Source organism: Homarus americanus, unplaced genomic scaffold (genome assembly GCF_018991925.1).
Source record: "Homarus americanus isolate GMGI-L3 unplaced genomic scaffold, GMGI_Hamer_2.0 scaffold57980, whole genome shotgun sequence".
In the NCBI taxonomy this organism is placed as follows: Eukaryota; Metazoa; Arthropoda; class Malacostraca; order Decapoda; family Nephropidae; genus Homarus; species Homarus americanus.
This window is the reverse complement of record NW_024716703.1, coordinates 15,554,140-15,577,970: the sequence shown is the minus strand read 5'-3', so window position 1 is coordinate 15,577,970 and position 23,831 is coordinate 15,554,140. Positions and strand designations below refer to the sequence as shown.

Genomic DNA, 23,831 nt, shown 5'->3' with positions numbered 1-23,831 from the left:
ATACTGTTATCAGGAGTGTTGGTCTACCTTACATTGTTATCAGGAGTGTTGGTCTACCTTACACTGTTATCGGGAGTGTTGGTCTACCTTACACTGTTATCGGGATTGTTGGTCTACCTTACACTGTTATCAGGAGTGTTGGTCTACCTTACACTGTTATCCGGGGTGTTGGTCTACCTTACACTGTTATCCGGGGTGTTGGTCTACCTTACACTGTTATCGGGAGTGTTGGTCTACCTTGCTCTGTTATTGGGAGTGTTGGTCTACCTTGCGCTGTTATCGGGAGTGTTGATCTAACCTTGTGCTGTTATCGGGAGTGTTGGTCTAACCTTGAAATGTTATCGGGAGTGTTGGTCTAACCTTGCACCGTCTTCGGGAGTGTTGATCTAACCTTGCACCGTCTTCGGGAGTGTTGATCTAACCTTGCACCGTCTTCGGGAGTGTTGATCTAACCTTGCACCGTCTTCGGGAGTGTTGGTCCACCTTGCGCTGTCTTCGGGAGTGTTGGTCCACCTTGCGCTGCAAATTTTTTTAGGAGTTTCTTGAAGTTGTTCCACCGTTATACCAACCATATCTAGGAACCTTCTTTTCGGAATAAAACAGTTGAAGCTTTCTTAGGGAATATGGTGAGGTGCGGCGTCCAAGTTTATACAGCACTCGCTGTCTGACTTTAGGGTTACTATAATTATAGCGAGTGATGCGCTAAATCTTGACCCACACATTCTCTGTTTTTCCTGAACCCACAAACACTGTTCTTCTGCTACCACACTCTTTTTGCTACAACTGTACTTAAGTTGGAATAAGAATACTTTAAAATAAATGTACTTTCCAGAAAGTAAATCCTAGAAAAAGCTACTGAAGTAAATGTACTAAAGTACAGTTACTATAGAACTATACACCTCTTCACATAACCTTTATTATAATCTCCAACAGGTTTGTGTGGTTCTGGCAGTCATGAAGCAGGGGCGTCCTACACTCCTCTCCCTATTGCTTGTCCTTCTTCTGATTCTGTTGGGTGCTCACTCCAGCTTGACCAGCAAACAAGACGGAAGCAATTATCTAGAAAAAGGTAGATGGGACATGGGAAGATATGAGAGGGAGAGGATCAGAACTGAAGACACCCAGGACAGAGACTCTAAGAGGAAGGGTTCGATAACACAGCGGCTTGACGAACACCGAAAGGATGAAGTGAAAGAAAGAGATGTTTTAGAAATAAAAGAAAAAAATACTGAAAACAACAGATCAAAGAAATTGGATAAGAGAGAAAATGAAAGAAACTCAAGAAAGGGGAGTTTAAAGCTGAAAGAAGGTGTAGACAAAAATAAGTACTTAAAACACAAGAGTTGGGCAACAGAAGTTAAACGTTCTATGACAAAGAACAAGGGAAGTGAAAAATCTAAGAAAATTACGGAAGAAATAAATTCATCTAGAAAAACGAAAGAAAAAATGAACGTCATACAAAAAGATTATGACAAACACAAGAAAGAAAGAGGGAAAAGTGTCCTTGGGGAATCTACATTCAAACAGAACTTAAAAGATTCTAAAAGGGAGAACGCCCTGTTTAAAAATTCTGGAAAAGTGAAAAATGCTAGAAACTCTGAGAAGAAAGAAAACAAAATCGGGAAATCGGAAAAGGATGAAATTATTGACAAATCTAAAAAAATAAAAAATGAAAATAAATTTGGGAAGGCAAACACTCTGGAATCCGAGGGCGAGGAAAGCATTGATAAGAAATCTGGAAATTCAAATATATATAGGGGAAAAATTAACAAAATAAAGAAATCTGAAGAAAAAGAAAGCATTAACCCAAAAAAAGGAAAAGAGAGAAGTTATACAAAAGCAACGGCAAATACGAAACACATCAGTAAGCCTGAACAGAGAGAGAAGAAAATGAATGATACAGGACGAAAACAAATATTCCAAAGATTCAGAGAAGTGGAAGACAAACAAAATATCAAGATGAACAAGAAACAAATGAACGGGAAGCTGCGAGTTAAATTAAAGGAAGAAAATAAAGCTAACAATGAGAAACAAAGGATAAAAATACTGAAAAATAAAAACAATAAAAAATATAAAGGAACAATTTTGCCTGCTCAAGATGACATAGACGGAGACCGGCGAATAAAACTCTCGACCAAAACTGCCAAAATCTATCAAAAGCTAGCAGCTGAGAAACGCAAGAAAATGACAAATACTAATAAAGATCGAAATGACAACTCTCCCAGTAAGTTTAAATGTATTTTTTTAAAGGGTGTAGGAAATCAATAGCCTATGTAATCAAACTCAACCTAACCTAATGTCATTTGATATAAACTAAAAACTAACCCAATCTAACGAAACCTTTAGCCAAGTAGTGAGAATGAGTCTGTGGTAATACATAGATGTATAAAGAGTTGAGAAGAACACTGAAGTGAGTACATAGAGAACAGAGAACATGGTGATACATAGATATAGGCCTACATAGTGAAGTGAGAAGAACATGGTGATACATAGATATAGGCCTACATAGTGAAGTGAGAAGAACATGGTGATACATAGATATAGGCCTACATAGTGAAGTGAGAAGAACATGGTGATACATAGATATAGGCCTACATAGTGAAGTGAGAAGAACATGGTGATACATAGATATAGGCCTACATAGTGAAGTGAGAAGAACATGGTGATACATAGAGAACTAAGAGGAGAGGAGACAAAATCTAAAAAGAGAAAGATAGCAAGAAAACTGTTTATTTAAACAAATACGAAGAAGAATAGAGAGAACATTTTGGAAGAGAAAGGAGAGCAACTTTTAATACGTAAAGAAATGCACACCATAACCCCGCTAGGTATACAAATATTCACAATGCTGCATAATACAAAAATTAAATTGATATTTGTCAAGTATATCTAGAGACTAAAGTTGATATGGCAGCCATATACCGTATCTAATATAGTCGTCTGTTCTGTGAGTAGCTGTTAATATTAAATTATTCATATTTTTGTGATCCTGTACTATAAATACAAGAACACTTATCACACACCACTTAGAATGATTGTGTAATTCGGGGGTATCAGTAAGTTATTGTTATTTATGAATATATTCCTATAATTGAATCTCTAATAAGAAGGTTACATTCACCCACTGCCGCCACCATCACCACTTCCACCTTCGCCACCACCAACACTATCATCACCACTGCTGTCACCACTGCTACTACCCCCACCATCATCACCACAGCTACCATCACCACCATCGCTACAACTATCACCATCGTCACCACCGCTACCACTACCACCACCATTACCACCACAAATACTATAAACACCGCTACCATCACCACCAACACATTAACAACAACGTCACCACCAATAACACCACCACCGACAATAACAACAACAACATCCTCACCATCACCCAGCTGTAAATGGGTACTTAAGTTTACAACTTGGAAGTGAATGAGGTTGAGTGCAGCACCTGCCGCGTTGCCTCCTAGGGGACTGAAGGCTTAGTATACAGTGTGCGGTATCCACACAATTCCAAACAGGCAGTCATGACTATGGGGCCCACTTTTACTTTTTCACCATTACTACCATAACCCGGGTGAGCAATATAACTAGGGGTTTTTGTAATGCAATACAGTACTTTCACCGTTTACATTCCGGGTAACTAAATTTTTACTCAGGGTTTAGCCAGTTTTTTATTCAATTTTTTTTTATTTTTTTTTTATACTTGACCATCTCTCGTGGATGGAATAATCCACCTACTTCTACTCAGATAGCAGGAGTGTTCCCGCTCGCCCGACTGTATGAAGAACCGTTGATGTATGGTGTTTTTAGTTTAACAAATTTATTGACAAAGCTTGTAGTACAGTTTGCCTATTCTGAGTAATTCAGTCAGGTCTTGACACTGAGGGTGGTATCACTTCTCACTGCCACGCAGGACAGAGGATCATACACAAAGAAATACATCATATTCTTTAACAGCTATAAATGTATAGAGGTCAGATTCATATGGATAATGTCACTGTTCACTGCCATGCAGGACAGAGGTTCGTACACAAAGAGATGCATCATATTCATTGACAGTACATATACATATATGTACACACACACATACACATATACATACATATACATATATATACATACACATATACATGTACATATATATACACATAGGCACACATACATATATACATATACGTCGGTCAGATTCATGTGGGTAATGTCACTCTTCACTGCCATACAGGACAAAGGTTCGTACACAAAGAATGCATCATATTCATTGACACTATATATAGGTCAGATTCATGTGGGTAATGCCACTGTTCACTGCCATGCAGGACAGAGGTTCGTACACAAAGAAGGAAATACATCATATTCATTAGCAGTATATATAGGTCAGTGGATCACATACATTGGAGTCATATTCTAATTGAAGACTAATCAGTGTGACTAGCAAATTTGGGATAAACAGCAAGAATGTCCTCAAGCACACCTGATTCAATGAAGTAATTACATAGTTCAAGATACAATAAGTCAGGTGGCCTGAAGTCTTTGACAGTGTTACATTCAATAGCATAGTGTTTAAGTGTATGCTTTAAAGGTTTATCACAAAGTTTACATGCTGAGTGTTCCGGTATGGGTACGGCGTTACTAAATTGCCAGATGTGTCTGTATCCTAGCTAATTCTGGCCACGACTACATCACATTGCCTGGATCTGTCCTTATGCTGGCCATACCGGTACCTCTTGTCACAAAATTTGTCATATTTACTAATGCTACAACTGTCAGGTCTCTCTGCATTTCTCACTTCTTCTAGATCAGAGTTCATGATTCTGACTTGAATGTTTTTAAATGCAGCATTGGTCAGGCCAAGGTCACGGTCAACCTTTTCTTTCTTACATGCCTCATTGGCCAGTCTATCAGCATGGTCATGATACCTGATTCCAACATGGGACAGAATCCACACAAATTCGATACGAAAGTTGTTCTCATTGGCAGTTATCACATTCCTTTTAATATCACATACAACTTTAGACATAGAGCCTGACGGGCTGTTCATAGATTTCAAAGCACTTTGAGAGTCACAGAATATCACCCCACCTCCATTTTCTTTGAGGTAGTCTGTGGCTAGGTAGATTCCAGTTAGTTCAGTTTGTGTTGTGCTGGCCCAGTTGTTCAGCCTTTGTTTGTTTGACATTATCATCTCTTTTTCTTTATATATTACAATTGAACAGCCTGTTCTACCTGTGTTTGTCTGCACAGAACCATCAGTAAAAGCATAAAATTCACTTGATTTAATACTCTCTATGTGTCTGTTAATAGTTTCTAGTGTGACACATCTCACCACATCAGTGTTTAACATTTGCTTACTACCAACAGGAGTGTAATTAATAGGAACTGATATGTCCAGCCAAGGAGGAATGGCATTAATGGGTTCGTCTGGGGTGATTGGGACATTCAGTTTCAAGAGATCTGCAACACTTTTGCGAAGCCACGCCCCAAAGAGAGTCTTTTGTGGAAGGTTAGCGAGATAGTCGGGATTACTTAGATAGAACATCAACTCAGTTTGAGCTGTAGTTTGAGAACCATTGTTCTTCAAAACTTTGACAAAACATGGTATTAAGTAGAGCTATCCTCTCAGATAGGGAGGGCAGTCCGAGCTCTTTCCTCATGTTTACAATTCTGGTTGATTTTGGGCAACCTAGGATGCTGCGCATGGCTTCATTTTGCACTATCTCAAGGCTGTTGAGTTGTTTAGGCGGAATAGTCACAAGATGGAGAGCATGATAGTCAACTACAGAACGAATAAAGTGAAAATAGAAAGTACGAGCATAGGTGATGTTAATTCCATAGCCCTTGCCAACAAGGGTTCTGAGGGGTTTAATGCCCTGCATTAGTTTGTCACGAAGGTTGCTGACAAAGTTTGCATCATTCACACAAATTCCAAGATATTTATGAGAGCTACATAGTTCCAAGGGCATGCTGTTAATGTTATGGTCAAGAGGCAGAGGGTGAGCAGGACGAGGATTGAGGACCCTTGTCTTGTCAACAGATATTATGAGACCACATTCAACAGTTCTCCGAGCAAATACATCCAGCAAGGCTTGGAGCCTGAGTTTGGTTTGTGTCATAATGCAGGTATCATAAGCATAGCATATTATGGCTTCGTTTGGCTGAACTGGAATGTAAGCAATAAGCTTGTGCATCAGTATATTAAAGAGCATAGGACTTAACACTCCTCCCTGAGGCGTGCCAAGCTCAAATGATCTCATTCTGGTACTTTTAACTCCCCTAAAAAGAACACTGGCATACCTGTTGGACAGATAACCCTTTATCCATGTCAGGAGGTTACCTTGGATGCCAAAATTCTCTAGTTGCTCAAGTATAATGTCTCTATTAGCTACATCAAAGGCTGATTTAAGGTCTATGAAGGCTGTTTGTGTCTTATCTTTTGAGTGAACAAGATATTCTGCAAAGCACGTCTGTCTGCTACGCCCGGGCATGAACCCGTACAGATTAGAGGCGAGTTTGTCTTTGACTTGAAACATGAGACGGTTTAGAACAACTCTTTCAAGGACTTTACACATACAGGATGTGAGTGAAATTGGCCTGAAGTTTGGAGAATTAGCTTTAGGGATTGGAACTATGTTTCCATGAGTCCATGTCTTAGGCAGAATACCCTGTGTGAGGCTCATTTGATACAGGTCAAGCAGTGGATGGTTAGGGATCTCATTCAACAATCTCAGGGTGTTATAGGTTATGCCATCCTCACCAGGGGAGGATGACTCACCTTTCATTATTGCTGTTGTTAGCTCGTGGTGCGTTATAGGAAACTGGTCGGTAAGGTCTGGTGAGGAACAGGCTATTTCAATATTGAGACCCCTATTAATGTGTGTGGTGTTAAGATATTGTTGTATGTCAGGAGGCAGGGAAGTGATTTGTGAGACACTAGACCATTGGTCTAATAGCATGTCAGCATATTCTGCAGGGCTGTGATGAAGCTGGACTGGGGTGGGTGACTTGGTAATGGCTCTAATTTTGTTCCACATTTCTGCTAGAGTGGTTGTTCTATTAATCCCCTGTAAGATTGTTCCCAAACGGTGTTTCTCATCTGACCTTTGAGTTCACGAAATTCTCTGTTAGCTTTGAGGGATGCCAAGAGGTTATCACTAGTTTTATTTTGCTTATAAGTGTTGGCAAGCTGTTTTACACTTTCTCTTTCTTTGGTGAGGATGGGGTCATGTGTCCACAGAGGTGGTTTAGTGCTGCCCCCCTTCCTCCTTGACTTAACCCAGGTGGTATAATATGTGGTAATGACATTTACAAGATCACAGCAAAATTCATCCACTGACCCAGGTGTATATCCAGCATACCATCTGTGGATGTAGGCCTTGAAGTGCAGTTTAAGATTTTCTGGGATGTTAATTCTGAGCTTAGGATGGGGTTCACACTTGACATCAGCAACAGTGTATTCAGTAAGTATTGCATAATGATCACTGACTAGGTGGTCTGAGATGACCTTAGCCTTGACATTACTGTCTACTAGGTTATACCCAATCAAATATTCAAGTCTGGCCCCCCTCAGATGAGTCACTTTGTCTGTGTCGTATACAGTGATATTATGATTATTGGTGTAATTCACGAACGCCCTTCCATTAGAGTTACACTGGACATCACCGAGGACAGTGTGACGAGAGTTAAAGTCACCCATACACAGCATAGCATTGTTACCTGATGGCTTTGGTAACACGTCCGCTCGCAGTTCATTACACCGAACATAGATGTTATACAGCGAAAATTGACTGTTTGCTGTCTTTACTGTAATTTGATGATAGTGAATACTTTCATCATTATGAGTTTTAATCCATTTACAGACCAGACCATTCTTTACATAAGTGAGCAGGCCACTTCCTGCTCCACTAATATATGCTGTAAACCCAGCTATCCTGGGTGCAACTTTCTTCTGGGTTGCTGGACGTGTAAGGTTCTTGTAAACCAATTACATCAATGTCAAAAACTTTAACAAACCATTGTAGGTCATTAATTCTGCGGTTAACACTCCGGATGTTCCATGAAATGAACCTAAGCGTTCGTGTTACTTTTCCCACCTTGAATTTAGCGTAGAGAGTCGCATGCTGGCTTCATAGATCAACCTGACCAATAAGCTGACCGGTGTGAAACAGATATTGTATAGATTAACAGTTACTTAAAAGCTTATCTTTCTAAGCATTCATTTCATCGAGACTTCATTACCTAGGTACTCTTTAATTCTGCGCATGAGTTTCTTCTGTATCCCTGTTATAAGTAAACTTTCTTTGTACAGTGATAGTTATTGGAAACTTGTATCTCGTCCATTACTGCCACGATGCCATATGTACGGAATAACCTCAGATGAATGTACATATTTTTTTTCTTCTCGTTTAATGTTGACCTGTTTATACGAGTCGTTGTTTATACTTGCAGTGTACCAAGTGTCCCGCTGCAAGGCTACCCACATCCTCGCCCTCAACCAGCCCATCCTTTTCAACACCGATGGGGAGAAAACCGCCAGAAAGTGTCGTGTCACCTTCAAGGTTAGCCTTCTCGTTTCTTTATAAAAATAACTTCTTTTACAACCACCGATGCACTTGCTTTTGACCATTACTTACTTACTTGTCTCTTTTCACTTACTAGAGTATGTTAGGAAGAAAGCTAGCGAATACTTTAGTAACCTTTATTGGTTTATTCTTGTCTGTCCTCTATCTTTCTTTCCCTCCCACTTTTATGTGGGGTAGATCAGGGGGTTCATAAACCTTAAAGAGACATACAGGGAAGACTACAAGGGTGGGGTGATACAGGAAAGGGCTAAAGGACTCCATACACACTCACATCCTCAACTTAAATATGCAGCAGACAATAAGGGTTCTGAGGTTCCTGTTGATTTATGACGTTCCATATCCATTTACTATGCTTAATAAGTTGTGTAATCAGATTCGCTAAGTGATCACGAATGGAATGACTCAAATGTACTGGCTGTCAATTAGTAATGGTTTGTCAACACTGTTAGAAAAATATGGAAACAAAGTGAAGCTACAGAAAGATATCTTGTCAGTTTTAGGGATAATCAAAAGAATGGCTATAGATATTCAACATTACGAAATACAGGAGGATGCACCTTGGTCGTACCAACAGTAAGGAGGTGTAATGCATGTCCCAACGGGACAAAGAAACCGCATCAACGAAGACCAAATGTGAATAGGACCTGGGTGTGTATGTCGACAACGAGCTGAAGTTCTCGTCCGTTGTGAGAAGGTGACTCAAACGACTAAGCTAGTGAATCTTAAAAGAAGGTCGTTCTGATATCTAAAATATCTAGACGTTCCGTCTCTTGTAACGCTCTTCAAAAGTGAGGTGCTTCCTCTTTTGAATTACTATCTGGTCCCCGAGATATGCTAGAGACTACGGCACCTCGGTTACCCAGAGATTAGGGCGCCTGCAGCTGCCGAATTTATACTATCCCTGTATAGGCGGGCATGGAGTGACCCAATAGAAGTTTATCAACCTCTCGGAGAGCACCACTGAGTCGAGTGTTCATACCTGGAGCTGGCGGATGCCCGTCCCATTAGGGGTCACAGCTCAAGGTTGAAGAAGCCACAAGTCCAGAAAATTGTCAGGACAAACTATTTTGGGGTGAGAATTGTAAACTCTTGGAATAATCTGCCTGTGTTGTGAAGGCACGGAGTGTGAGCTTATTCAAGACCACTTACTTACTTTTATCCTCTTCACCACTGATCACCTCGTTAGCCGCTTGGGAGATCTGTCACGTCTCTGTCACGCACTGTTGGTAAGTACTAGTCATGTACTGGCTCTCTGTTACGCAATGTTGGCAGGTACTGGGCACGCACCGGCTCCTGAATGTACCTGAACCTGCTCCAGTGTTGGTCAAGTCTGGTCTTGAAAGAACTCACACTCGGTGCCGTCACAACACTTTCTGGCGGATTGTTCCAAGAGTTCACAACTCTCACTCCGAGAAAGTCTGCCCTCACAGTTTTCTGGACTCGCAGCTTCTTCAATTTTGAGATGAATTCACAATCATCAGAGAATCTGATTACTATTAAAAATTGTCAGTTTTATATCTTAGAAGATCATTATTCATTGAGGTAAACCTGTCAGCCTATCGCTGGCCTGAAGTTTTAATGGTCGAGCCTCAGAAGGCCTCTGTTGGATTTATGCCTCTTCAGCAGAAAGTGCCAATGCCAGTCGACGCACTTTTTGGTACTTTAATTATTGCATTGCAAGTTTGAATACTGATTAGATTGTGTGCAATAGCTTTAAGAAATTGATCTGATCCATAAATGATTTTCATAGCCCATTGTATACGAAACTGAGTTAAATGAATATGTACACGCGTTTTTGAGGTTACATCCGGGGGTTCTTGAGGTGGTACCCTTGAAATTTAAACTGGGAGGCAGGGGAGAAAAGTTCATTCTGAATTGCTGCTCCCTCTACAAACAGGTATGTACGTATATAGTGTATCACTTTTATCCTCTTCACCACTGATCGGCTCCTTAGCCGCTTGAGCGATCGGTCACGTCTCTGTTACTTTTCCTTTTCTTTTATCCTCTTCACCAAATGATCGACTCGTTATCCGCTTGGGCGATCGGTCACGTCTCTGTTACGCACTGTTGGCAAGTACTGGGCATGCACCGGCTCCTGAATGTACCTGAACCTGCTCCAGTGTTGGTCAAGTCTTGTCTTGAAGGAGCTCACACTCGGTGCCGCCACAACACTTTCTGGCAGATTGTTCCAAGAGATCACAACTCTCACTCCGAAAAAGTTTGCCCTCACTGTTTTCTGGACTTGCGGCTTCTTCAATCTTGAGCTGTGACCCCTTGTGGGGCGAGCGTCCGCCAGCTCCAAGTAAGGACACTCGACTGAGAAGTGCCCCTTGAGATGCTTATACACCTCAATTAGATCACCCCTTGCCCGTCTGTAGTATAAGCTAAGCAAGTTCAGGCGCTCCAATCTCTCAGGGTAGCTGAGGTGCCGGAGTGCAGGCACCAGTCTGGTGGCCCTCCTTTGAACATTTTCAACCAACTGACAATGCCTAGTATATCTCGGGGACCAGATGGGGTGACAGTACTCCAGATGGGGAAGCACTTCACTCTTGAAGATCCTTACGAGGGACGGACCGTCTAGATATCTGAACGACCTTCTTATAAAACCCAATAATTTATTTGCCTGATTTACCTTCTTCTCGCAATGGCCCGAGAACTTCAGCTCATTGTCAACATATACACCTTGGTCCTTCTCACATTCATTCTCAAATAGTGCAGTTTCTTCATCCCGTTGGGACATATGATACGCCTCCTTACCGTTGGTACGCCCCAGGTGCATCATCTTGCACTTCGTGACATTGAATCTCAGCAGCCATTTCTTCGACCATTCTTGGAGCCCACAGACGTCCTTCTGCAGCTCTTCACAGTCCGCTTGGTTCTTGATTTCCCGAAATAACCTGGCGTCATCGGCAAACATTTGTATGGAGGAGTGTACAACGTCAGGCATGTCATTTATGAAACAAACAAGCAACAGCGGGCCCAATACACTGCCCTGTGGTACCCCGCTTGTGACAGGTACGGATGGTGATTTCGTGCCATTAATCACCACACAATGCTTGCTGTCATGTAGAAAGTCTTCTATCCACGCTAGGACATTTCCCCGAATTCCGTACCCTTCCTGTTTGATTTTCAGTGCTAGGTCTTGGATGCACCATGTCAGGGCCGGGACTCTTATGGACATTTAGCTTTGACAGTTTATTTCTAATACCCTCTTCTGTGAACACAATGTGGGTCAGTGCTGTGTCAAACCGTCTGTCCTCAAACGCAGGAAGGTTAATCGCATCCTCTCTTGTGAACCACTTCGGTGGTTTGTCAGTATTTATGTGCTATCTCTATGTACAGGGCCGTCCCTAGGAGGGTGCTGGGCTCGGGGCAACTGAGCCACTGCCGGGCCCCACACTAGTGTCAGATTATGCGGTCAGAGGAACCCACCCCCACCAACCCCCATGAGACTGTCGCTATGGATGGTAAGGTCACGGTTGCAATGGTGGCGTCAGCCGTCAGGTCAAATTAACCAGTCAACAGGTAATGTGTCCGAGGTCAGTGGGTCTAATGCTGCGCCCCGCGGGGCCCCCCACACGCGCGGGGCCCCGGGCGGTCGCTCCTGTTTGCCACCCCCCCCCTTAGAGTTAGAAACGCAGAAAAATAATATAAACTTTCTTTGAGGCGGTAATAGCTAATAGAATGCCTTTACGGATAGCCAAGTTTGTTGATTTTATTATTATTATTTTTTAACTAGTATTTCCTTATACTTTCTTTTCCTTTTTTTACTTTTATCCTCTTCGCCACTGATCGGCTTGTTAGCCGCTTGGGCGATCGGTCACGACTCTTTTCCTTTATATTCTTCACCAAAAGGTCGGCTCGCTAGCCGCCCGGGCGATCGGTCACGTCTCTGTCACGCACTGTTGGCAAATACTGGGCATGCACCGGCTCCTGAATGTACCTGAACCCGCTCCAGTGTTGGTCAAGTCTTCTTTTGAAAGAGCTCACACTCGGTGCCGTCACAACACTTTCTGGTAGATTGTTCCAAGAGTTTACAACCCTCACTCCGAAAAAGTTTGCCCTCACGGTTTTCCGGACTTGCGGCTTCTTCAATCTTGAGCTGTGACCCCTTGTGGGGCGAGCGTCCGCCAGCTCCAAGTAAGGACATTCAACTGAGTAGTGCCCCCTGAGATGCTTATAAACCTCAACTAGGTCCCCCCTTGCCCGTCTGTAGTATAAGCTAGGCAAGTTCAGGCGCTCCAATCTCGCAGGGTAGCTGAGATGCCGAAGTGCAGGCACCAGCTTGGTGGCCCTCCTTTGAACATTTTCAACCAACTGACAGTCCCTAGCATATCTCGGGGACCAGATGGGGTGACAGTACTCCAGATGGGGAAGCACTTCACTCCTGAAGATCGTCACGAGGGACGGACCGTCTAGATATCTGAACGACCTTCTTATAAGACCCAATAATTTATTTGCCTGATTTACCTTCTCAACGACTATATCTCTTTGTGCTATCACTGTGTACACTGTATCTCCCTGTGAATGGTGTAATGTAGGCACAGTTTCAGTCCATGAGAAAGCACACAAACAAAATAAAATTTAAAGTCTCTGTGGCACCTATAACACGACTTGGTTTCAGCTGGCAGTGGTGCACTTCCAGCTTGCTTGCCAATTTGTATTCTATTAAGTTATTTACAACCTTTTCCGTGGTCACTGATGACACTATGAGCTGATTTAACTAAAGGCACAGTACTACACTCCCTGGTTGGCCTTTATCACAGCCGTGACCACAACTCCGTAAAAAAAAATTATAATAAAAGTTTGTCATATGGCAATGGTTTTGTGGTTGTAGGCCTCTTGACCTGCGGGTCGTGTTGCGTCTCTGTAACAAAGCGTGTTCGGCTCTCGGGACTTCGTTATTGAGCCGCAGAAATTGGACAGTGATTACATAAGATCATCAAGATCGTCTTAGTGATGTGAAAGTGTAAATCGATGTAGGATTTTTAATGCTAGACGCGATTGTATTTTTGAAAACTCAATCTCCACAGAGTTGGAGGTGCAGCCCCAGACCCGCCCCTTGCGTACTTGATGCTGTCACCTGCGTACTTGGTGCTGCTACACTGCCATGTTAAGTAAATTTAAATCAGTTGAACTTTGTTGAATATATCAGTGTTCCTGTTTAACGTTCGGTGCTACCCGTCCACTTATGTTCTAGATTGTATTTTGAATTTAGTCATTCTGAATCGCTGCTCCTCCTCCTCACAGCCACTGTATGTGGTGTTCCTACCAAGGATCGGTAGCCGCCTACAGCCAAGATGTCCGATGCAGGCAGTCTTTAATATGGCGAGATTAAAAACTGAGTGCAGGATGCTCCATGGAGTTTACTCGATGCTATTAGTGAACTGCATTTGTCTGTTGTGGTGAACACCAGTAAGCCTGGTGAACTCTCTCATCTTGATTGGATGTGCAAATTAATATTTTGTACGTGATCGAGGATGATTATCAGGAATATAATTGTCCCAGGTTGAGTATTGAAACCATAAATATTGATATTACAATATCACTCTGTGCTTTTGACCAATGTTGAGTGATCATCACTCGAGTGTCACTATTGTATAATAATACCCTTAGGAGGTATAATTATTGAATACTGTATTGAGGAGTGAAGATCTATTTTGCTACTGATAAATTACTACCTATTGGTCAGTTTGTGTTGTTTAAGTGTTACAGTAACGTAATCAGTGACTGATACTATTTTTTGTCGTGAGTGAGGGTTCAGATTGCCATAATATTCAGAGATGATATTAACAAATAATGATTAGTGGAATGTGTGTATCACCACTCGGTCCTTCTGAAAATTGGCATCCCAGGAAATACCAGAAACTCTCACGTGCCTCCCCTCTCGTGTCTACCACGCTACCCCTTGCTAATGATAGAGGTTATATTCTAAGAAAAACCTGGGTGGTGGCAGCCTACTATGTAAGTATAATAATTATATGAATGTGTAATGATAAAAAAGGATGTGGTTTTCCCAGGTTAGTCCACAGATCAGGATATAACTAAGTAAAGCTGAGAATAAAAAGTAAATAAAAAGAAATAAGCAAAGAACTTAAAATATTAAAAGAAGTAAACACTGTGTAAGAAAAGAGACTTAAAAAAATAGACAATAAGGAAATGAAATATATATAGCCAAAAAGGTTATGGACTTTTATAGAAAGATAAATATAATAAAGAAGGTTAAATAAGTTATTGAAATTAAATAGAAATATCCAATTATAAAAAATTCTTGCATCTTACAAATGTTAGCAGTGGTGGAATTATAATTTCTTACTCTCCTAAAGATACATTCTGGAATCGGTTCATGCCCAGTACTTGCCAACAGTGTGTAACAGAGAGGTGACCAAGCAGCTAACGAGCCGATAAAGTGAAATATAAAACGAGGGTTATGGTTATGTTGTCAAATCTCTTTACCGAGACATCTCCATGCAAAAACAAGAAGATATCTGAAGCAACGTTTTGAACTGGTGGGGATTATGTGACATGAACAAAACAGTCTTTGGTCGGAGGTTCCACAGAGTACTGCTCGTGTATGAATGGCTTTTGGGAGAGAAGCTCTACAAGATGGAATACCAACTGAGAAATTCATTGGCACTCCCAGATGTCCTCAATCTTCATGGCCTGTGAAGGGTCTGTGATAGTGGTACTGTAAGGGGAACAATTAGAATTCTATCAGCTGACAACATTTGTAAGAGGGCAACTTTCCAATCTTTGGCTGTTGCCATTTTATTTTTCTTCCTATAACTTCTGTATAACTTTCTTTTACTTTATAATTTTTAAGTTTTTTTTTAATTGTTCTTATTTCTTAATTTTCTATATCTTTCTTTTCTTGTTCGTACTATATTCCTTTCAATGTTCTTATTTGTTGGTGTATTCCCTCTTACTTACTTTTATTCTCATCTGTGCTTAGTTATATTCTGTTCAATGGATTAACCTGGGAAAACGATAACATTGTTTGACTTTACACCCAGGCTTTTATTTAAAATATATCTTCTATAACTATCAAGGGGGTAGCGTGGTAGACACGAGAGGGTTACACACATGAGAACAGTGTATGTTATTTTCTGGGAGGCCAACTGCTAGAAGAAATCAGCGGTGATACATTCTACTAATCAATATTTATTAAAATCAAATGTGAATAGTCTGACAATTTGAACCTGTAATCACAACAACAAAACTCAGGTTCAATCCCTGATTACATTACTGTAACACTCAGACGAAACTGACCCCCAAGTCTTACTGTATAAATAGCAAAATAGATTGCGGGGTTTCGTGATGTTGAATCGCACATAGGATGGAGGTGAGAAGGGAAACTCAGCTATGGTGGTTTTCTTATATAAATATATTATATACAAAGCAGTCTGGTGCTGGGAAGTTGATGCGTGGTAGAGGTGTTGCTGTGCAGGAGCTTCTTTAGAGGTGTTGCGTGTTGCAGAGCTCTAGGTTGAATGTCTACTTCGAATCGAATCGATGGGTGAAGTAAAGTATGAAGAGATCTTGATGCTGGTGCGTAGATTGGTGGTGCGGGAACTGGACTTGAAGAATGATGGTGGAATTTGGAGGGACTTGGGGTTGGTGGATAGTGCAAGAAGAAAAGAGAAGAAATTGGAAAGTAGTAGTAGGGTACTAGGTCTTGGGGCTCAACCCAAGTGCTTCTGTTTCCTCATGTTTGTGTCTACTTCACGGCGAGACTGGGAGCATATATACTGTACACGTCCAGCGGACGTAGAACGGAAGTAAGCGTCGCCGGTGTCGACCCTCCCCCCCCCCCTAGTCTAGGCGTCTAGACTAGTTAGAGAAACTTGGCGCAACTCTAGGCGGCTAGGCTTGTCAGAAGAACTTCGTCGTGGCAGTTGTAGGGGAGAGTATCCACTACAAGATCTTCAATTATTCATTACATCAAACAACTGTAACACCTAAAAAAAAATGACCAATAGATCGTACTTTATAAGTAACCAAATAAGATCTTCAGTTAAGTTACATTCACTACTTATACCTCCTTAAGGGTATTCTTATGCAGGTATATCATTGACAATAAAGATGGTCACTCTACACACACGTCAATAGCAAAGAGTGATATTATTACATTTCTCGTAACATGTTATTACTGGATGAACAACTTGGAACGTACGTTCACCAGCATATCTAAACGGAGTATAGCTGGTTTACTTACATAGATAAAATGCTCTCCTGTTCGTATTATTATAATTAGAGCAACATGCTACCACCGGAAACAAATACCAGCACCTCGGCTGAGAGCATACATAGATGGTTTATTCACATATAACAAAATCTATTACTGGTAATAGCACTATTTATGGTTTCAATACTCGACCCGGGACAATTATATTCCTGATAATGGACGAGTTGATGGTCGGAATTTTTTGTAAGACGGCAGGTCAATGGGTAAGGAAAACACTTAAATTCACTATGCTAATTATATTTTTTAATAAGTTGGGCCAAAAAGTGAAAAAAAAATAAGGATTAAAGCAGCTAAAAAGTCGCGTGACTGAAAAGTTGTGATTGGTTGTGACGTCACATACTAGCTCGAACCGCCGAGCGAAAGTCTGGAGGCAGCCAAGCTGGCTGACTCCAGCTGTGGTGTATGTGTGTTACCAGCAGAAATACAGGACTTGTGGCCATAAACAATGTTGATATACACAGGTATACCTTATTTTTAGGTTAAAATAAATTACTGCTCAAGTATCATCGTGTGTACAGTATTTACTTGCCGGATGCCAAAATGATACAAAAGACCGATAACTCCAACATGTAAGTTTTCATCACTGTTCTCTATTTCATGTCTGAAAAATGTAAGTTTTCGTCACTGATGTCTGTATCTAATGTTGTGGAAGGACTAGGGACGACCATGGCCAGGGGATGGGCTAGAGATCATCAGATGACAGATGTAATTTAACGTGCTTCAAAGCTGGATGGCGGAGTTCTTGATAATACTCAACAATCATAAAGACATCTACTTTAGGTAAATGTCTTTCTTCTGCTTGACGAATCCTGGAAGTAGTTGTCCAACCTTCTCGGCTGATCGGCTCTGTAAATAAATATGATTAGATAATTAATTGTGCTTTACTGTGCAACACGGTAATACAATATTGAATAATAAATATTACTAAGCACATTAACTAATTTAATGGCAGCAAATGTTGCCCCTACTATAAATTTCATAGTATAAACATTCCAAACAATATTGGTATTATTTTGGTTTTGGCCACTTGGGGAACCTTAAGATTCTAACTATGGAGTTAAGTAATTTCAACAATAAGACACATTATCTCTACGGGATTTCTATCTCATAAGAAAATAAAAGCCCTAGGTTAGGTTAGGGTACGATAAGTTTTATTATAAGTTGTAAGATTAGCTTAACATACACCGGTAAGGGGGTTAGTAACTCAAAACTAGTGATTTTCCATAGAATTGAAGGTCAAAATCATTCATAACACATTGCAAACCATCAGAAAAAAAAACAGTCTGCATGTCTAAGTACAGGGATGACTAAAACTTAACATTTACCCAATATAGCCTATCTCGAATCTAAGCATCCAAATACTTATGGTAGTTAAAGTAAAATTTTACCCATTTATTAAATATAAATGATATATCCCAGTGGTTCATTAGTGAATCATCAAAACAATAACAGCACTATATTGTCGTGTTTACCTAGTGTAGGGTTTCGTGATATTATGTTGTCTAGCACTCAGGATGGATGGAAACTCTAAGGTGGTGGTTTTCTTATATAATATAAGTTATATGGTAGACAGTCTGGTGCTGGAGGTCCGTGTGGTGAGGAGCTGCTCAGTAGACACGTTCGGTGAGTAGCGTGTTGAAGGAGGTAGATGTGCAGGAGCTTCGTTAGAGAAGATGTTGCCTGTTGCTGGCCTCCAGGTTGAATGAGAACGGGACAGCGAGGAGCTTGCTTGGAGGAGGTGTTGCGTGTTCAGGAACCGAGAGCAGAATAAGAGAGCTGGTTGGTGAGGACGCTCAGAGAAGGAAAGCTGGTGGGTCGCCATGCTCGCCGGCGGGAGCGAGGACCACCAGGCAGGCGGAGGAGAAGCGAGGGCCGCCAGGCAGCGGCGGAGGAGGAGGTGTTGCGTGTTCAAGAAGAGAGGCCAGAATGAATCTCAATGGAGAGACAGAGCTTATATACACAGCAGCCGTGAGTCACCCGTGAGTCAACCGTGGGAAGTCGCCGGTCTTTTGACTCCGTTGCTAGGATACTGTGGCATCTGGTGACGCCCCCCCTGGGCCGCTCGTTTGGTTGCTAGGGAAGACGTAGCAGGTGGCATGCAGCTACGCAGTTGTAGGGGAGACGTCCACTACAATACTCCCACTTCCCTCCAGGCGGTGTAGGAGACTTGTTGTCTGTAGAGATGCTTAGCACATGTGAGGCAGAACGGGCAGTGCATGCCTCATGTGAGTCAACGGCGATGGCGTGGATGAGCCGGTCGCTGGATACAACTGTCTATATACACACTATCTGTGGGAGGAGAGAGGGAGAAAAGGGTGTGTGTAGGCGATGAATGTTGTGCTTCCCTCATGACAGGTACAGAGTCGTCAGATGCGCCTGCTGGGGTGTGTGGGCCTGGGTCAGGAGCAGGGGCTGCGTCAGCAGAAGCGGATGAGGGCTCGTGACAGCAGCTGGGTCCACGACAGCAGCAGGGTGCAGGACATTAGCAGGGAGTACCTGAGGGAGAAAAAGGGTGTGTGGAGGCGATGAATGTTGTGCTTCCCTCACGGCAGGTACAGAGTCGTCAGATGCGCCTGCTGGGGTGTGTGGGCCTGGGTCAGGAGCAGGGGCTGCGTCAGCAGAAGCGGATGAGGGCTCGTGACAGCAGCTGGGTCCACGACAGCAGCAGGGTGCAGGACATTAGCAGGGAGTACCTGAGGGAGAAAAGAGGGGTGTGTGGGTCCGCACTCAGGAACAGAGGCCGCGTCAGGGGCGGCAGGGGTTACTGCTGGGCCGGGGTCGGCGTCTGAGGCAGGACGGGTGTGCTGGGGTCGGTAGGATGTGGTGCTTGGGGCAGGAAGAGGAGCTGGTGTCTGCTTAGAGTAGCAGAGCTGCTTCTGTGTGGATAAGCCAGTCTTCTATGCTGCTTGAAGACTGGGAGCGTGATCAGTTTCTCCTCCATCCTGTGTGAGTGCGAATCTCCGGGGGTCACCATTTGTAGGGTTTCGTGATATTATGTTGTCTAGCACTCAGGATGGATGGAAACTCTAAGGTGGTGGTTTTCTTATATAATATAAGTTATATGGTAGACAGTCTGGTGCTGGAGATGCCGTGTGGTGAGGAGCTGCTCAGTAGACACGTTCGGTGAGTAGCGTGTTGAAGGAGGTAGATGTGCAGGAGCTTCGTTAGAGAAGATGTTGCCTGTTGCTGGCCTCCAGGTTGAATGAGAACGGGACAGCGAGGAGCTTGCTTGGAGGAGGTGTTGCGTGTTCAGGAACCGAGAGCAGAATAAGAGAGCTGGTTGGTGAGGACGCTCAGAGAAGGACAGCTGGTGGGTCGCCATGCTCGCCGGCGGGAGGGAGGACCGCCAGGCAGGCGGAGGAGAAGCGAGGGCCGCCAGGCAGTGGCGGAGGAGGAGGTGTTGTGTGTTCAAGAAGAGAGGCCAGAATGAATCTCAATGGAGAGACAGAGCTTATATACACAGCAGCCGTGAGTCACCCGTGAGTCAAGCGTGGGAAGTCGCCGGTCTTTTGACTCCGTTGCTAGGATACTGTGGCATCTGGTGACGCCCCCCCCTGGGCCGCTCGTTTGGTTGCTAGGGAGGACGTAGCAGGTGGCATGCGGCTACGCAGTTGTAGGGGAGACGTCCACTACACTAGCATCAGGCATTCTCAAAACGAAATCCAGAGTCATTACTTCTAAATTGACTCTAATCTCCATCTAGTACTGATATACTCTGTAAATGCACTGGAAAAAAAAGAGAAAGTCTACCAGGTAATAATACATGACAGCTGAGCTGGTGTGAAAGAGGGAGTTTTTTTTTTGTCCATAAGAATGGAGGAAACTGCAGCGGGCCTATTGGCCCACACTGGCCAGTCCCATTTACACCCAACCCCTATCGCTCATATATCCATCCATCCTATGTTTGAAACTGATCTTCACTGCACATTTCTTCACTTAGGAAATGTCCATGATTTCGACCATAAAAAAACACCCTTAAAACATACCTGAATGTGGCATTTGGGGTCTGAAGAGGCCATCCTTTGTTAGGCTCCGACTGCAGCGGTGAGTTTGTTCGAGAGCGTCGTCTTTTTTTTTTTTTTACGGGGATTAGCCCACCCAGGCAAAGGTCACTGACCCACATCGGGGCCTGGGGGGCGAAAATGTAATAATAATAATAATAATAATAATAATAATAATAATAATAATAATAATAATAATAATAATAATAATAATAAAAATAAAAATAAAAATAATAAAAATAATTACCAGCATTCTTAGTAAATGAAATTTATAATAAAAAATTAAAATAAAATAATAATTATAATTACCGGTATTCATAGTAAATGAAATTTACAGTAAAAAAATGAAAATAATATAATAATAATAATAATAATTATTATTATTTTTATTATTATTATTACCGGTATTCATAGTAAATGAAATTTATTATAAAAAAATTTAAATAAAATAATAACAATAATAATAATAATAATAATAATAATAATAATAATAATAATAATAATAATAATAATAATAATAATAATAATAATAATAATAATAATAATAATAATAATAATAATAATAATAATAATAATAATAATAATAATAATAATAATAATAATAATAATAATAATAATAATAATAATAATAATAATAATAATAATAAAGAACCATAAAGAAATACAAGAACAAAAAAACAATATCAAAAGTGAGAAACAATATATGTACGTTGTGTTGTCAATAGTAAGAGAAACACCCTGCAAGTGTGTGTAAATGAGGCAGAAAGTCAGATCAGCAACCTGGGACTTGGTCACAATTTTCGTGATGCCATATGGCAGCAGGGTCTACCATTAGACAACACATTATGCTTCCAATATCTTCCCAGGCGGTAGTACCTCCCTGTTTGGTAGCTGCCTACTACCTACTCCCTTCACCACCGGGGTAGGTGGTGAAGTCTTTGCAAATGGCGACACTGTTTCTAGAGAAATAACTTATTTTTAATATTATTACAGGACTTTAAACTATTATTAAAAATTATATATACCGTATCACTCTACGAACGTGGCAGAGTGCATTTATTTTGTTTACCCAGAACCGACAACTCGTCCATTATCGACAATCCCGATGAGTGAGTATACCAGGTTGACACCGCTGGTGTTTACCACGACAGACAAAGGAAGCTCGCTAATAGCTTCGGATAGACTCCAAAGCCGCGGGCTGGACTTGGGCTCAGTTCTACCCAGTATTGTCTTTCCCTGGCATGACCATACTCGGATTTTAATCTCGCTGTATTAAGGACATCCTGCATCAGACATCTCGGCTGTAGGTGGCTATCGATCCTCGGAAGTGATGACAACACACACAGCGCCTGTGAGATGGGGGGAGCAGCAGTTCAGAATGAATTAAGTTGTAGTGACTGAATCTCCCTACAACTTTGCCTACTCGTGCCATCCTCGCTAGCCGATTGACCAGCTGCCATCCTCGCCATCAGCTAATCGTCTGCGCCGCTCATACTGTGGCCTGCATTCTTGAGTAGGCATGATTAGATAAATACCCCTGCCTCGCCGGAAGGGTTTCTTGTAGCAATATAATGTCAAGCTTGTCCTTGGCTGCTGCTTCTTGCAGGAGGTGTCCTGTTTTTGATGCCCTGAGCATTCCATGAAAGCATGTTCAGGGTGCTGGTGTTTTCCACCACTGTTTCATCGGGGACTTCTGGTGATCCTCGATGGGATATGTTCAGGTCTGATTCTGACTAGATCAGGTTCATATCTTATTGTTCTGTGGTGGTTTTTGCCTTCTGGGCCGTGGTTCGGTTCAGGGGGGCTGAAACGTCCAGTTTCTTTCTTGGAGCTGTCGGTATCTTTGGTTCCCTGGTGGCGTTGTTTGGTGTAGAGTGTACCTCGGCTGTCACTCGTGTGGGGACCGGCGTGTCGTCCTCCACTGAGGTGGCTGGAGCTGTGGCGACTTGCCCGAGGACGCTCCCCATGAGTATTTGGAGCTGTGTAGGCTGGATCTTGTGGCCATGAAGTCCGGTTAGGCCCTCTGCGAAGGTTGTCAGTACCTTGGCAAAGTTTGATACGGGTATCATTCCTTCTGGTGCCTTGGTTGTGTGCTTTTTTTGTTTTTTTTCGTAGTTGTTGTCGTTGTCTGCTGCTTGGGGGGGCTGAGGTGTGGCCGTAGGGAGGCCAGGAAACTGGGCTGCACTTTGGGTGTTGACCGGTTGAGGAGGTTGAATTTGTTGTTTTTGCTTTTGGGTTCCCCACACGAAGGAACTTGGTGGGGCTGGTGTGTAAGCGGTGGAGGCCGGTCTTGCTGCTAGGGGTGGTGCTGGTCGGTTTGCCTGGACCCTCTTTGTCCTCCAAGAACACCACTGTTTTAAATTCAGTAGTTACAAGACATACAGTACAGGAGGCATTTCACGCAGACGTCGACAAGAGGATATATGATCTTGGTCAAGTCGAGCGTACCCACCTCGGAGGTCATGCAGCATTTGCCATGTGGGGAAAACATTGAGACACAGGCCGTCAAAGTAAACCTCCAAGAACGGGAAATAACTGTCCACAACATCTACAAGAACCCAAGGGGCTCACTGGAGGTGACTCAATTATTTGCTTCGGCCGCTGACCACGCCACACTCATAGGAGGGGACTTCAGCGCACATCATCCCTTCCTCAGCTCGGTAAGCCCCACAAATGAAGACGGTCTACACCTAAACACCACCTTTCAAGATGCACCCGAGATCGCCCTCCTAAACACCGGAGAGCCCACCCACATTTGGGGAGGAAGGCTAGATCTAACCTTCGTCTTCAGTGCACCACAGCCTTCAGCTGACCAGCGACCACTTTGCCACCCTAACAACATTGAAGGTGAACAAACTCCCCACTCCACCCCCGCCCAGATGGAGATACAATACCCAAAAGGCGGATTGGGAACTCTATAGGAAACACCTGGCTAAGTGGCGTGCCAAACCACAGCTGGCTGGTGCAGCACACGTAGACGAGAAAACTCTCCACCAATAG

The 23,831-nt window shown here is 42.5% G+C and overlaps 1 protein-coding gene across 2 annotated transcripts in view; it reads left to right on the top strand.

Moving 5' to 3' along the window:
• The window catches only part of LOC121858311, a 182,918-nt gene that overhangs the window by 4,100 nt on the left and 154,987 nt on the right, over positions 1-23,831 (top strand). For both annotated transcript variants that reach the window (XM_042354644.1, XM_042354643.1), the window contains exons 2-3: positions 934-2,224; positions 8,452-8,561. In XM_042354644.1, the coding sequence (XP_042210578.1) occupies positions 955-2,224; positions 8,452-8,561 (1,380 nt within the window). In that variant the 5' untranslated portion in view covers positions 934-954. The remainder of the gene's footprint in view (positions 1-933; positions 2,225-8,451; positions 8,562-23,831) is intronic.